The sequence below is a fragment of the Eupeodes corollae genome, chromosome 3 (genome assembly GCF_945859685.1).
Source record: "Eupeodes corollae chromosome 3, idEupCoro1.1, whole genome shotgun sequence".
NCBI classification, from domain to species: domain Eukaryota; kingdom Metazoa; phylum Arthropoda; class Insecta; order Diptera; family Syrphidae; genus Eupeodes; species Eupeodes corollae.
In genome coordinates this window covers 10,060,557-10,077,902 of record NC_079149.1, presented here as the reverse complement: position 1 = coordinate 10,077,902, position 17,346 = coordinate 10,060,557, and the positions used below count along the sequence as shown (strand labels likewise).

Here is a 17,346-nt window from a genome sequence, read left to right as displayed (position 1 = left end):
AACGTTGCGAACGTACGGACGTACGGACATACGGACGTACGTTAACACGCACGTACAGACGTCTTTCTAAAAATCTTTTATTTCGACCCTTGGGACCTTCAAACGTCGAGAAATGTCAAAATTTTCAATTCGATTTTAAACGTCGAGATATACAGTGATGGACACGAATTTAGAACATTGAAAAGAGTACAAGTATTTTCTACTTTAAATTCGGCTCCCGGAAATTACGCCAGAATTTTTTTTAGAAAAAACGCTAGAAAATTCTTCGTACAAAATTCTGGCTTTTTTTCCTAGGATTTAAATTTGTAATTTTCGTTTGAATCTGCAACTGCTTGAGCTTGCACCTTTAAGTTGCACTTTCATATGTCTGCACGGCAACAACACAACGTTGCAATGTTTTTTTTTCACACCGTCAAGTGTCAATGATGAATTCGCAAAAGCAACTAAACAATAATTCTTACAATAGATGATAGGGAAAGAATGTGTAGTAAAACTGTTTATTTATTACAACAATTTATATAAAATACAGTTTTCTGGCGTTTTTATCCTTAACATGAAAAGGAAAAAACGCCAGAAATTTTATTTGTGGCTCTTTTTCTAAATATTTTTTTTTGGCTTTTTTCCATTTCTGTAAATGGAAAAAACGCCATTTTTAGGAAAAAATGCCTGAAATTCCGAAATTTTGCGAGAAAAATTTGGGATTTTTTCCTAGGAAAAAAAGCCAGAATTTTGTATGAAGAATTTTCTGGCGTTTTTCAAAAAAAAATTCTGGCGTAATTTCCGGGAGCCTTAAATTCTTTATTACTTGCAAGTAACGGTTCATTTTTATGTTGTTACATAAAAATGGTTATAAAAATGTGTAAATGATTGAAAAGTAAAATACTGTTATACGAAAAACGGCTGGACATAAATTTAGCCCGTTTTGCAATCAAAGCGTGTATTTTTAATTTTTGTGTTTTTTAAAAAGAAAATAATAAGTTTTGAGGTAATTAAATATTCTTTTAATGATCTATATTAAAAAAATAATTAATTAGTCATGGCAAAAGGAAAATTGTGCTCAAAGTGAAAAAGAAGTCTGATCTTGAAAATGAAGTCAAAAGGGCGGACGTTAAACAGACATTTCTAAGTTGTTAGAATGCTCCACGAAGCTAGTTTATAATGCCCTTCGTCATTTCAAAAATTTTGGAGTGATTGAAAACGTTAAACAAAACGCCCTGGCCAGAAAGACAACTACAAATGAAGATTGAATTATATATAGGTTATCGACCAGGGATCGGTTTAAGACCTCCAGTGCCATTCGTACCGAACTTTCAACGAACTATGGAGTAAATGTTTCCTCAAGGACCATAAGACGCCGATTAAATGAAATCAATTTACTTGGGTGCGTTGCTCAGAGAAAATCGCTTGTATCAAAAAAAAGCTCACCTAGACAAACCAAATAGTTTTTGGAAAAACGTGTTCTGTAGCGATGAATCCAAATTCTGCCAGTTCGAATCGGATGGGAAAAAATATGTATGGCGTCCAAAAAACAGGGAATATGATCCAAAGTGCACCATTAAGACGGTGAAACACGGTGGAGGCAACGTTATGGTCTGGGCTGCTTTTTCATGGCACGGCGCGCGTTGGCCCCATCATAAAAATTAATACCAAAATGGATCAGAACGTGTACAGAGCTATCCTGTTGGATCATATGATACCCTATTCAGAAGTCAATTTGCCGTTATTATGGCACTTCAAGCAACGACCCTAAACACACTTCAAAGTCAGTGAAGTTTTCCTTAGAGTTGTATAAAATCGACGTTTTGAAGAGGCCAGCACAATCAACCGATCTTAAACCGATCGAGAATTTGTGGAATGATGTTGAACATCACTTTGAGCAAATAAAACAACCAATTTAACACAATTGTGGCAGAAGATTTAAAATACTTGGTATGCAATTCCGATGTGAGGCTTTAGTTGAAAGTTTGCCAAAAAGAATTGCTTTTGTACTGCAAAATAAAGTTTTCAATACCAAATACTAAGAAAAACTTAGATACCATTAAGTAAAACTTTATCAAGAAACTGTTGAATATGCTAAATTCGTATTTAGGCTAAAAATGTATGTTTCTACATTCAATACTTTTTTCTTCTTACAGATGTTAAACATATTTGATATGAAATATAACTTATTTCATAATAAGAAAACAAATTGAAAATTAAATGGTTTTTATTTTTTTTAACAAGTGTGCTAAATTCTTGTCCACCACTGTATGTCAAAATGTTCAATTCGACAAATCAGACCGATTGTAAATTTATAAAGAATGATCTACAAACAATTTAAGAACAAGTAAGTATACACTTGAGTGAACAATACCGTAAAATTATCGATCATAACTGCTTTCAATCTTGGCAGACGAAGATCTTGGTTCAAAGTCTTAAGATAAAATATATTTGTTCGCTTGTTTTCTAAATTCTGCTTAAGGACACAAAAATATTAATATTAACATACCTTTCAAAATATTAGAATCGGATCTTACACTCATTTGAGTTTGTTATAAAATGGTTAGAAGAATATCCAGCTGGATTTATTTGTTTTTTAAGACAGGTTTATAAATTGTTCGGAGTTAGTTGCAAGTTTTACATTTTTATAAACAAAATAAATACATACTCATAAGGTAATTGAAGACTTGATTTATTAATTAAATTGTTTTTATAAATGCATTATTGTCACATATAATTATAACTTAATTGTCATGGCTTTGCTTTAAAAATAAAAAAAAAACATAAAAGAATAAATATATTTTATATTTGTTTTTATTATGGTCTATTAAAAGTTTTAAAAAAGCCTTACAAACAATATAAAATTCGTATTTCTCTTTTAAATATTTTTGTATTCCATTTTAATATTTAACCCGTTTATTTATACGAAAATATATGTAGATATTATTGTTTTGTTAATGAAGATACAAACTTTTTAGGTTTTACTATATCTAACATTAGAATTTGAAAATAAGTTCTCTGAATCAATTTGTTGCGGTTTTTGTATTTCGTCTCGAATATGATAATAAAGTGAATAAATAACCATATAAAGATAGCTGTATACACCTGAAATTAAAAAAGAACGATTCCTCATTGTTTTGAAAGTCAAAATTGAAGAAAAGATAAATCACTTACATGCTGCAATTAAGAGCAAAATTGAATTAATCAACAGGAGGCTTCCTTGACCAGTGAAAAGTGCATAAGCTCCAACAAAAACACATAGACTTGTGACAGGAATCAAAACCGTCAAAGCAATTCCCTTAAGGATCAACCATGGCAAAAGCATTTTATGTACGTTCTGAAGAGAAGAAAAATATTCTTTTGAAAGGACGTAATTCTCAAGAATTCTTGAAAATAAATTACTTACCTTATTTGTACCTCGAATCAACAAAATCGAAGTTAACAAGTCCAAAAGGGAGGCAACAAGCATCAAGAACAAAAGAGAATAGTGTACTTTAAAAGAAAAAGATGAACATTAAAAATAAACAAATTGAACACAATAATAAAATTGATTTAATAAAACATATTTTTTTCAAATGAACTTACTCGATCTTGTGTCAAAAACCCTAACAGTTGTTGGATCCTTATATTTTGCACTGTAGTAATCATCAAAGTAAACAATACCTAGGAGTATTTCAATCAACTCCCATATTCCACAAAAAACTCCAAGATATCCTATGACAAGACCGGCAGTTGGCAGGTCCAAGCACAATAACCGCTTAATTACAACGGCCATTTTTAATTTTTTCGACAAATGAACTTTAAGTGGATTTAGTTAGTTACTGAAAATTAAAAATGAGTTGTTAATTTTTAAAATAGCGATTTTGTTGTCGCAATGATTAATATATTTTTTGAATTAAAAGAAATATGTAAGTTTTACAAAAAGAATTAAGATAAATCAAGCAGAGTACACTTTGATAGTTTCCAAGAAGAGGTTTCATTCCTTGGACTTACAAACTATGACTGCATAATTTCCAACATATTTGTGCTGAATCTTAACAATTTCAATGCATTGTTATTGGGTGCATTGTTCCATTTTTTAGTAATGGCGTAATTTCTTCTTGTCGAATGTCAAATAATGACAGTTTAAAAAATGACAGCTGCCCAAGTTTAAGGCTATTAAATCAAACCTCTCAATAATAATGAATATAACGAAGTGTTATGATGACCTTAAAAAAAGAACAAATTGACAGCTGACAGTTACGAAATATTAAAAATGGAAGATACAAGACCTTAACGGTTAATTGTTAAAACTACATCTGCCAAATAGGATGACATTTATTTAGTTAATTTTTGGTAGAAAAGACATACTCAGGAAAAAAAATTGTTCATTTTGGACTGGCCAATCATAAAATTGCAATAAATCCAGAACACAAGGCGAAAATTTGCTGGAAAAACCAATGGTCCAATAAGATTTTGAGTAGATTGTGACTTTTGGTTGTACTTATTTAAAGAATTGAGTTGTCGAGGAGGGTATGCCATTAACAATGGAAAACAATGTTACCCAATTGGCAGCCAGGGCTACGAATAATGCAGCACCCTATCCTTTTGATTGAATTTTAAATGAACATTTCGCAAATTTTCTACATGTCGTTGATAACTTGACAAATTCCATCTTTTAAATTGCAAACTTTTGAACTTAGACTGCAACATTTTTACAATGTTTGTAGTAAATTTTAACAATTTAAAAGCCTCGTTGAAATGTGATTTGTTGTTTCATTTTTTAGTAATGGCGTAGTTTCTACTTGTCAAAAATCAAAATATGACAGCTAACTTCTTAAACAATACTGATGACAATAATAAAACGAATAAAGTGTTATGACGACCTTAAAAAGGCAACAAATTGATAGCTGACAATTGAAAGATATTGAAAATGGAATATACAGGACTTTGACAGTTAATTGTTAAAACTACATCTGTCAAATAACATGTCATTTATTTAGTTTATTTTTCGGTAGAAAAGTCATACTCAGGAAAAATATCCTTTTTGGATGATCATAATATTGCAATAAATCCAGAATACCAAGCAATGATTTGAGGATAATGTTTTGCTGGACAAATAATTGGTCCAATAAATGTTTGAGTAGAGTATGACGTTTAGTCAAATCCTTAATATGTGAAGCACTATGAACAAAGAAACAAACTTATAATAATTTAAAGGATTAATTTGTCTAGGAGGGTATGTCATTTACAATGGAAAACAATGTTAGCCAAATGACAGCCACTGCTACGGTTGCAGTACCCTATCCTTTTGATGGAATTTTAAATGAACATTTCGTACATTTGCTACATCGATAACTTGACAAATTCCATCTTTAAAATTCCGAGCTTGTGCACTGAGACTGCAAAATTTTCATAATTTTTGTAGTACATTTTAACAATTTAAATGCCTCGTTGAAGTGTGTTTTGTTGTTCCATTTTTAGTAATGGCGTAGTTTCTACTTGTCAAAAGTCAAAATATGACAGCTTTAAAAATGACAGCTAACCAAATAGAGGGCTGTTAGAATTAAACTTTATATTCCAAAACAATACTGCTGACAATAACAAAACGAATAAAGTGTTATGACGACCTTAACAAAGAAACAAATTGACAGTTGTCGAGGAGGGTATGCCATTTGCAATGGAAAACAATGTTATCCAAATGGCAGCCAGGGCTACGCTTGCAGCACCCTATCCTTTTGATAAAATATAAAATGAATACTGATGACAATAATAAAACGAATAAAGTATTATGACGACCTTAAAAAATGAACAAATTGACAGCTGACAGTTAAGAAATATTGAAATTGGAATATACAGGACTTTGACAGTTAATTGTTAAAACTACATCTGTCAAATAACATGCCATTTATTTAGTTTATTTTTCGGTAGAAAATCATACTCAGGAAAAATATCCTTTTTGGAAGATTTGGAAGCACGTTTCCTTATCTTGGGACAGGCCAATCATAAAATTGCAACAAATCCTGAATACCAAGAAACGATTTGAGAATAATGTTTTGCCGGAAAAATCATTGGTCCAATACTTTTTTAAGTAAAGTACAACATTGATCAAATCCATATGTAAGGCACTGTGGACCCACAAACAAACCAAAAATTATTTAAGGATTAAGTTGTCGAATGCGTTTCTGAGGTGTTTATATTCATCCATTTTTACTAATGACGTAGTTCCTTCTCGTCAAAAGTAAAAAAACCATAGCTTTAAAAATGACAGCTAACCAAATCTCTAAATTCGAAATCAATATTGATTCCAATAATAAAACGAATAAAGTTTTATGATGACTTTAAAAAGAAAAAAAAAATGACAACTGACAGTTAAGAGATATTTGAAAATGTAAGGTTACCTGCATGTCAAAGAAAGTGTTTTCATTGTTGGACTTTTTAAAAAAAAAACATACATATTTAAAACAAAATTGGGTACAGCTTAAAACTTTGACAGCTAAATTGGATGTTATTTTTAACTTCCCATAGGAAGTTATTTTAATGGGTCCGATTTGTCAAATTGAAAATTTTGAAATTTCTCGACGTTTCAAGGATTCTAGTAGTCGAAATAAAAGATTTTTAGAAAGATGTCTGTGCGTGCGTGTGTACGTACGTTCGTACGTCCGTTATTCCGTACGTCCGTACGTTCGCGACGTTTTTTCGTCGTCCATAGCTCAAGAACCAGAAAAGATATCGATTTCAAATAAATTTTGTTATACAGATAATAAGGCAGAAAGATGCAGAAGGGGCTCTCAAGAAAATTGCGTGGGTGGTTTTTTTACCATAGTAGTTTGAAAAAAGGTGAACATTTTGATTAACCCTAAATATCTTTCGAACCAAAAACGCTAGAGACTTGAATTAAATTTTACGTAATATATTGTAACGTGATACCAAACCAATATATTTTTTGAAAAAAATCCAATTAAAGTTTTTTTTTTTTTTATAAATCAAAAAAACTGAAAAAAAAAATGTGTCACCTCCAAAATTTTAAGACCAGAGTATGTTTTCATCTCCAGAACAATTTTGTGCAACGAAGAATAATACTTTTGACATCTGATAAGACTTTGAGAAAAATCGAATTGACAGTTTTTTTTTATAAAAAAATAAAATCTGAAAAAAACATTACTCAAAGTTGGTAAAAATTGAATATCGATATTTTTGCCAACATTCAGTAAAATTTTGAAAAAAATCGAATTAACAGTTTTCTTACAAAAAATTAAAAACCGAAAAAGAATTAACAAAAGTTGGTAAAAATGATTTTCGACTCAAATATCTTTTCAAAAATTTGAGATAATAGCTTTTAACTAATTTTTTACTCATACAAAAAATATTGTTTTAAACATTAGGACAAATTTTGAGAAAAATTTAATTGACGGTTTTTTACAAAAAATAAAAACCTAAAAAAATGTATAAAAGTTGGTAAACATTGATTTTCGACTCAAATATCTTTTCAAGACTTTGAGATATTGCCTTTAATTTGCTTTTATCTTTAAAAAAATATTGTTGCCAACATTCAGTAAAATTTTGAAAAAAAGTGAATTAACAGTTTTCTTACAAAAAATTAAAAACCGAAAAAAAATTAACAAAAGGTGGTAAAAATTGATTTTCCACTCAAATATCTTTTCAAAAATTTGAAATATTGGCTTCAAACTAATTTTATCTTATAAGAAATATTGTTTTTAACATTCGATAAAATTTAAAATAAATCGAATTGACACTTTTTTACAAAAAATAGAACTCTAAAAAAAAAACAATACTAAAACTTGGTAAACATTTTTTTCGACTCAAATAGCTTTTCAAAAATTAAAAATATTTATTTCAAACTTATTTTATTTCACAGAAAATATTGTTTTTGATATTCAGTAACTTTTATCAGATCATTTTTGGGTTAAATGGTTAATTGTAAAATCCAGAATTCCTACAAGCAACGATTAGCGGATAATTCTGCTGCTAGAAACATCATTGCTTGAATAAATTTTTGAGTTAAGAAGGCATATGTCAAATCCTTAATGTTAAACACTATAGTTTGTCCCCTGCAAAACCAATACTTTTTTAAAGGATTTAGTTTTTCTATCACATTATGTTTTAAAATATGACTCTTTAAAATATTAAAAACACAACCAAAAACGGTATTCTTATGGCTTAAGTAAAACTCAAAATAGATTTTAAATGTAAGATGGTTTTCCAAAGTAATACAAATCTTTGTTCAACAATTCATTTTATTTTCTTAGTTCCTGGAAATTCTCATTTGGTAGAATTGTTCATTTGACTCTTTATTTATAAAGATTTGAGAAACCTACAACTTGGGGATTTCATGGTTTTGAAGAAAACGTTTTGGAATTAATTTTAGTGCTGATTTCGAATCCAAACTATCTGCCCAGATTTTAAAAATAAACTTTTATTTTTGTTTAATATAAGTTGGCAACACTACTTTAATTGGGAGGCATTTTGTTAGCTGTCAAATGATTGTTTTTTGTGTTTACATTGTTTTGATGAATATCATTTGGAACTAGGATTTTAAATATTTGCTCAGATTTTTAAAATACCCTTTCGCAACCAAATTTAGATACACTGCTTTAATTGGCGGCCATTTTGTCAACTGTCAAGTGATTTATTTTAAGTTTAGTTTGACATTTCCACATGAATAGACTGACGCCAAAACAACACTTCCAAATTGTGCAAATTTCTTTTGAAAATCATACGTCATTAACCAAACTGCCGTATTTAGAGTGATAATGCTTTAATGTATTTTGAGACACCGTTACATCCACAAAAACTGAGTTTTTGGTGTGCTTTACTACTTGAAAACGAATCTGGCCAGAACGTTACAGTCTTTTGTGATAGCCATGATGACTTTTACGCTTGTCAATTGAACAATCATATGATGTGCGGTGACGTGGTGCAACATATCAAACAGATCGTGCCGCAATTGAGTTATGAAAGGAAACACTTTTGTTTTCTCACTTTATGGATCCGTCAATTGGCTTTTAAGATGCTGTCATTTTATGCCGCTTCACTATTTTCTGTAGATATATATGAGAAGTAGCTAGTCCACGCCGATGAGCCCCAAAACGTTGCGACTTTGAGGAAAACACATTTGCCGCATTACTGTCGACACATGGCCACAAATGTTGGAAACATTCTTTTAAAATTAGACTCCATATTAGAAGACATTAAGTTATAAGTCAGATGAGGCGGTCGTATGCCAGAAATCCAGAAAGAAAGATGTAAATGAAAACCGCTCAAAGAGAAACTCTTCACTTCAATATATAAAACACTAATAGCTAGCTAGCGAAAATATTGCTAACTTTGGATTATTTCCTCAGAGATTTTCAACACAGTTTTTGGTATCGTTTGTCTGTGAGTTGCAGAATGATGTCATCCATCACGAATACCTCAATTCATTGGTAACACAAAAAATATCAGCTAAACATAAAATCATCTATCAAATCAACAAAACTAACAACATTTGAATTACCTCAAAAAGATATTTAAATTTTTCTCAATAAGTTTACAAAATTATAACCACAACAAATAAAACCAATCAACTTTTCACAAAGTTTGAAATATGACCACTTTGCTTTGTAAACAAAATTATTATGCACTTGAAAACAAAACGAGTGTGTTCAATACCCAACGTTATAGAAACCATCAAAATGCCAGACTTTTTCCTCAGATTTTTCAATAATTTCATCAATAATTTGCTCAGATTTCAATCAAAAAAAGTTTAAATTAAAATTTCACGATGGCTAGACACAAAACTATAATAACATAGCCTCAAATAAAAATTTACGTATTACCTATAACTTTAAATTTTATAAAAAAAACACAATATGTTAACCTACCTTAAATTCGGATTACAAAAATAAAACTCTATAAACAAACAAGTTTAATAATATTATAATTCGGAATAAAAACCAAAAGTTATCAAAAAGTAAAAACAAAAAATGAAGAATTATTTAAATATGTTAACGACCGCAAAAGTCACAACCAGTAACAAAAAATAGTAATTTGACTCTTTTATAGATAACCCGACGCGGCGTCCGTCGTGCGTCGTCGAAGGCAGCGCAACAGTAAACAGAGTGACGAGCTTTAACCAACTGAGTCAGAATTCCTATACCAAAGTTCATATAGCAAAACAAACTTTGAAGTTTCTTGTACCTACTTCGGAAATATAAATAAACGATTCTTCGTTGAATAATATTAAATAAAAATAATATACAATTCTCAGAGATGCTATAGCTAACCTATCTCGAATTCGAAAGGGCTAGGTATTGGTTTTGTGGAAAAAACCCACATTTCTCTCCCTCTATCTTTTATTATCTTTCTCTAATCTTTCATCATTCAATAACTTAACGAAGCATGTGACGTTTTGATTATGTCAAAATGATTTACACTTTGATATGAAGAAGTCTCATAATTTTATTTCCATCCTAATCATTATTCATTGTGCCTTACTTACTCCATCTCTTTTTAATCCTCAAGTGACAGTGAGTGTGAAATATGGTTAAGTGAATTATATCAATTTGAGTTTTAAGCTGTCACTTTTGATAGAATTGTAATATCCCCCAGTTTCTGTCACAAAAAAGAGGCGGATTTAAAGACAATTTCTGTGTTTTTTCTGGAGATGTTTGAATCGAAAATACTTTTCTTTAGTTCTTGATTATTATAACAAGGAAACTGTCAATTCTATTTTACTGAAAATTTAACCCATGTCAAAGACGTCATTTTTCGTAGTACAATGTTATTCTGATGGTACTATCGTGTTTTGGTTTGTGCAATATTCAAACAAATCATTTTTTATTCAGTTTTTTTTATTTAGAAAATAAAAAGTTTGTTGAATTTTTAAAAATTGTGTATTACGTCATATTCTGTAAAATAAAATTTAACGAAAGTCAATTTTTTAACTTTATTTTACGGACCTATGAACGTTTTGATATTTCGAAGTTTGTATTAATGATGGAAATCTGTGTAGTTACATTTAGACAATCAAACCAAAAATTCATTGAACGAAACTTTTTGACATCTGAAGCGTATTTTATTGGAAAATTCAAACGAAGTGCAGTAGAATCACTGCGGACAAAAGATGATACAATTCTGCAGTGGATAGAGATTTTACTTTTATTCTAGTAGGTATCGAAAGAAATATTTGAGGTTTTTATCCTTAGACTTTGGTACGTTTGAGACTCGATGGCTGTGATCGTAGAGTAGTGTCCATGTCCAAAACACAGAGAACTCTATGACGATAATTACGTCAAATTCTGATATTTTATTTACTTTAATTACTTGTGTCTTTTTTCAAATAATTAAATTAGGTGGTGAATCAGTCCATGAAAAATCAGGGCCTAGTGGCTTACAACTCTCAACCATTCCTGTGTGCGAGTACTGTTGTCAGCAATGGAGGGGACCTGCAGTTTTTTAAGCCGAATCCGAACGGCAAATTTGAGAAAGCACTTTTCATGACAAGAATTACTCTTGGAGAATTTGTCAATTCCTCGCATGAGGCAGTACTCGTGAAAAAGACTTAAGACGACATAGGCAGGGATCTAACCCCAGACCTCTGGCATGACAGTCTAACGCACTAACCATCATGCCACGGGTACCACAATGGTATAACTGAGATTAAAAAAGAGCTCTTTCATTTAAAATCCTTAATAAAAAATAAAAGAAGAGGTCTATTGTGATACCACATGAATCTAGAGAATTACTTCTTACTAGTCGAACCATTTTGAGCTTTTTATAAAGCGAAGAAGATATTTGATACCCTTTTTAGCTAATTCACTGGGATTTTCAAAAGAGTAGTCTCCCAGATGATGTTTGCGTCTTAGTTAAAGAGCAGGGTAAGAGCAGAGAAGGGGAGAGATTGTTTGCTTTTCTTCCTCGTCCATACAGCTCCTGCAGAAGTCATTTGAGGCTACATCAAGTCGTATTGCGTGTCTGCCTATAAGACAGTGTGCCATATGAGTTTTGTGGCTGCGCATGTTGGTAAGCTGTGCCACCTAGAATTTGCTATCGCAAAAGCTGTTTCCTTTAGCATGAGTTTACATGTAGCTATCAGGATACCTATCTTCTCCCTTTCAGGTGAAATAGGCATGACGGTTCCATTTTTAATGAGTTCCTCGGCTCTACAAGTTCACGTGATGTCTCTGTGGCCCAACATAGGTGAATGTTAAATTGCTGCGCCATCTCCATTAGAGACGATCGACAATCGAGTGCAGTTAGAGATTTGGTTGAGACACCGTCAAGAGATTTGATAGCAACCTGACTGTCAGAGAAGATTCGGATATCAGGAGTTGATATCACGTTTTCTCTTATCCAGGAGAGAACCTCTTTGATCGCTAAAATGTCCGCTTGGAAGACGTTACAATGATTAGGGAGGCGGAATGTGATGAATAGATTAAGCTTTTCTGAGTACCCACCACTACCAACTCCCTCATTTTGTCTTCCCATTCATCTCTGGATGGAATGGATACCTGGAAGTTTTTTAGGGGTTTAGAAATAGTGTAGTCTATGTACTTTGGTATAGAACCAAATAGGTTCAAAATGATGGAGTGACCCACATTGTTGTTGGTCCATTGAGATGAGGCGTTGAGACTAGCAGTACTCGCTGCCACTTGTTCGCTGAAAATGTCGAGGGGTGTCAGCTGGAGGAGAGTGTCTGAGGGTATGTGGTTCTCAATGCCCCGATCTCTAAAGTTATACTACAAAATCCAGTCAGTAATACTGATACTAATCTCTCTTCAGGTGGCACAGGCAGGGATTGAACCCAAGACCCATTAAATGACAGTCCAACGCACTAACCATCACGCTACTACGGTTTTTTTTTTTCAAATAAGCTTATAAATTAACTTTTATTTAATCTTTATTTTTATTTGCATGTTTTTCATTCCTTAGTAGTGCTACAAAATGTTGTGGTGACTCTGTATGGACAGTAGCAACCCTACCTATCAGAATACAATCTTAAAAATATCTTTCCGAGTATTCAGAAAAAGATACTTACTCGTCTAAGCTTTTTAATATAACGAAAATACATATTTGCTGTATTATTAAAAGTAATTTCGCAAAAACTTAGTGTCAACACGACCTTATAATGTATCACCGATAGCGCCATCTGTGGCACTTTAAGAACAATTTTACTTAGATGATCTATACATCCACGAACGTATTTTTTTCCGTCAGTTCTTATTTCAATCGCATTTAATTTTGGAAAAACAATAAAGAAAACCAGATTACACAAAATCACTCCATATAATTGTTTATAAATTTTTTTTAAACAAAGACAACCAAGAAAAATGTGTGGTTGCTCTTTTCTTATTGTGACAGATACGTCATATTTCCTGGAAAATGTCATTTTTGTTATGACAGCTTTTACTTAAGATTACACAGATAAACTTGGTAAATCAGAAGTTCAAAATGTAAATGTTCCAAATATATAAGGGCGTGATACCACTGAAAAGTTTTACATAATGTAAAAAAAACATCCACACAGAACGAAATTAAATGAATAATTCCCACATTTGTATATTGGATAGAATACATTTGCCTAAAAACCTTTTGTTGAAAAAAAAATTACCCATTTAAAGTCAGGTAAGCACTTTAAAATTCGTTATTCTAATGTTCATACTTTTTGAACATATTCACGAATTTCTGATACATTCTTAAAAAATTGATATCGGCTTTCTTTGTGTGCGGTAAATTCATTTCAGCTTGTAGTCAAACCAGAATGACAGCTAAATTTCTGGTTTTTAAATGGAATGTCTTAAGATTAAATATGTGTGTGTGTATAATGTATATATATTATATTTCATTTTCATGTCCATTTTATTAAGTGTTGTCTGAAAAAAGAAAGACAGGAGGATGAGGTCTGAATTTCGTTATTTTTTTTTACAACTGTATCAACTGTCAAATATAAAAAAAAACGATTTTTTTATATTGACGGTTAATGTGCTCAAGACTTTAAACAGATGATTCACGAACATTCCACTGAAAATTAAATTAAATTCGTACGACCATGCTGACTTCTTTTTGCCCGAGGAGATTCTATACAATTTTGAATACGTAATTATTTTTCTATGAATATCATAAGAGAATAGGAAGAAGGCAGAATAGGAGCTCGTTTTTTTGACATTGAATTGAGGCAGACGTTAAAAATGTGGTGAGTAAAGAGCACAATTTTTATTAGATATTTATCTCAATCTCAATCTGTTGACTGTAGCCCCAACAAAACGATTTATCATTAAGCGAGTAGCACCACAATAGGGAAACCTCTCTGAGCACAGCATTTAGAGACATTTTTAAAAGCTGTACGAAAAATCTGAACTTAGCTAGAAAATTGTTTTTGTATGTTTGGTTAAGAAATTTCTAAAAGATAATTGTGCGTTTCCCTTAATGATTATTATTGTTAATATGTTGGTGATTTTATTTTGTATACAATCGCAAGTGGTTGATAAAACAAAATAAGACGTTTTGGTTGTTGACACTGAATAGAAAAATATCTATAAAATAATTGTGTTAGGTTGGGTTGTTGACCTTTATGATTTGGGAAATTATTTTAAGTACTTCTGTCAATTCATTAACAAATTAAATAGGCACAGGCGAAGTAGGTCAGAAATGTACATATGTGCTGTGTACTCATTTACTGCACCTGTTTTTAATTTGATGAATATCCCACGTGCGTTATAAAAATAAAACTTTTCTATTTTTGAAGAGGTAAAATGTGGGAATATAATTTTAAGCGAGTATCATAATAGTTCTAAAATAGAGTTTCCCAACAATAGGTTTAATTTTGAAAAGCTTGCTATTTAGACAGCTGTCACTTTTGAACCTGTCATCCTTTGACATTTGAAAAGTAGTTACTACGCTATTACTTAAAATGGAACAATAATCTGTTCAACAAACAAACAAAGGTAATTTCATTGCACTCAATAATTACATTGCATCAACTGACTGGACGCATTCTCTTGCCGATTTATCTTTACCAGGTGCGTATAACACATGTGTGGATATTTTTAACTTCCCATAGGAAGTTATTGTAATGGGTCCGATTTGTCAAATTGAAAATTTTGACATTTCTCGACGTTTCGAGGTCCCTAGAGTTAAAATAAAAGATTTTTAGAAAGATGTATGTGCGTGTGTGTTTACGTACGTTTGAACGTCCGTACGTTCGCGACGTTTTTTTCGTCTCTTATAGCTCAAGAACCAGAAGAGATATCGACTTCAAATAAATTTTGTTATACAGATAATACGGCAGAAAGATGCAGAAGGGCTCTCAAGAAAATTGCGTGGGTGGTTTTTTTTACCATAGGTAGCAGTTTCAAAAAAAGGTGAACATTTTGGTTACAAAATTGAAATTTAGTCTTTGAATTTATTTTGTCTTATAAGAAATATTGTTTTCAGCATTCTGAGAAATGTTGAAAAAAATCGAATTGACAGTTTTTTTTACAAAAAATAAAAACCTAAAAAAATGTATACAAGTTGGTAAAAATTGGTTTTCGACTCAAACATCTTTTCAAAAATTGTAGATATTTAGTTGAAACTACTTTTATCTTTCAAAAAATATTGTAGTTAACATTCAGTAAAATTTTGAAAAAAAATTGAATTGACAATTTTTGTACAAAAAATTAAAAACTTAAAAAAAATTTAACAAAAGTTGGTAAAAATTGAATTTCGACCCAAATGTCTTTTTAAAAATTTGAGATATTGGCTTCAAACTAATTTTTTCTTATAAGAAATATTGTTTTCAACATTCAGTAAAATTATGAAAAAAATTGAATTGACAGTTTTTTTACAAAAAATAAAACTCTAAAAAAAAACAATACTAAAACTTGTTAAAAATTTACTTTCGACTCAAATAGCTTTTCAAAAATTAAAAATATTGGCTTCAAACTTATTTTATTCACAGAAAATATTGTTTTCGATATTCAGTAGTTTTAATAATCAACAGCTCGTTTTTTCATAAAAAATAAAATCTACAAAAAATAGTACCAAAATTTGGTTCAAATTGATACGAGTGCATAAAGACAAACTTTTAAGCAAGACAAATCGACAGACGGGATGAGAAGTTATCAGTGTCGGTCGCATCCCAGCCTATTTTATTTCTATCGGTATAAATATGTATGTTCGAAAAAAAAGTCTTGGAAATCATTTAAAACTCCTTGGTCCAACAAACGTTTGGTAAAATTAAAAAATGTTAAAAAACAAAGCTTTTAAAAAATTCAAAAAATCAAATTATGAAATTGACAGAAAGCTTTTCTGCCAATTTCAAAAGGAATATGATTTTCTGAATAAATACTTGCACCAACAATATGTAATGAATATTCAAACCAGCATTTCTCATGATCCAAAAGCTTTTTGGACTCTTTTAAAAAACTATCAAACGATTTACAAAGTTCGTGTAATTTTTTTTCTCAATTTTTATGTCGGTTTATGTTGACCATTCTTCATTTAATATTTATCAAACGGAAAGCTATTCCAGTAGTAATGCTAATATTTCAAACTTAAAACCCAGTTTGAATCCTGGTCCTGATGGAATTCCATCTTCTGTTTTAAAGCAATGTCAATTTTCGTTAGCTTTACCGCTTCCGATAATTTTTAATAAATCCCTTTCTACTGGACTATTTCTGAATCAATGAAAATTTTCATATGTGTGTCCTATTTATAAATCAGGCGCAAAAAATTTAGTAGTAAATTATCGTACAATTTCTAAAATCTCTGCACTCCCTAAATTATTTGAGCTCATAGTGAAGGATCATTTGTTTTTTAATATAAAAGAACATATTTGTAATGAGCAGCATGGATTTATGCCAGGTAAATCAACTTCAACAAATCTCATGCTTTATTGTAGATTTGTCACCGATTCTTTTGAATCTGGCTACAAGGTTGACACTATTGATACTGATTTTGTCAAAGCTTTTGACTCAATTTGTCATACAATTCTTATAGCTAAACTCAAAGTTTTCGGTATTCATGGGTTGCTTTTGAAATGGATATCTAACTACCTTAATGACAGAACACAATGTCTGAAATTGGGAAATTTTGTTTCAAGTATTATTAAAGTTTCATCTGGAGTTCCTCAAGGAAGTCACCTTGGACCACTCCTTTTTAATATTTTCGTTAATGAAATGCCATTTCTTTTAAAAAATGCTTTATGTTCAATGTATGCTGATGACCTTAAAATATATCTTTGCATAGAAAATAGAAATGATCATCAAAATCATCAACATGATTTAAATATTTTATCCATTTGGTTGAAAGAAATGTTATTCCTTTGAATATGCAAAAATGTAATGTTTTTACTGCACATCGAACTTTGGTTCCAATGATATACGACTACCAAATTTTCAATCAGAT

At 30.8% G+C, this 17,346-nt stretch overlaps 2 protein-coding genes across 2 annotated transcripts in view; one reads left to right on the top strand and one right to left on the bottom strand.

The window, feature by feature from the left end:
• LOC129952430 (pre-mRNA splicing regulator USH1G) overlaps positions 1 to 17,346 on the top strand; it is a 104,015-nt gene that overhangs the window by 39,866 nt on the left and 46,803 nt on the right. The window lies entirely within an intron of this gene.
• On the bottom strand, positions 2,776 to 10,114 carry LOC129952432 (uncharacterized). Its single transcript, XM_056065005.1, has 5 exons — positions 9,843 to 10,114; positions 3,565 to 3,800; positions 3,386 to 3,471; positions 3,154 to 3,316; positions 2,776 to 3,084 (listed from the first exon to the last, which is right to left on the bottom strand). The coding sequence occupies exons 2-5, from the start codon at positions 3,752 to 3,754 to the stop codon at positions 2,954 to 2,956; spliced, it is 570 nt and encodes a 189-aa protein (XP_055920980.1). The 5' UTR covers positions 3,755 to 3,800; positions 9,843 to 10,114; the 3' UTR covers positions 2,776 to 2,953.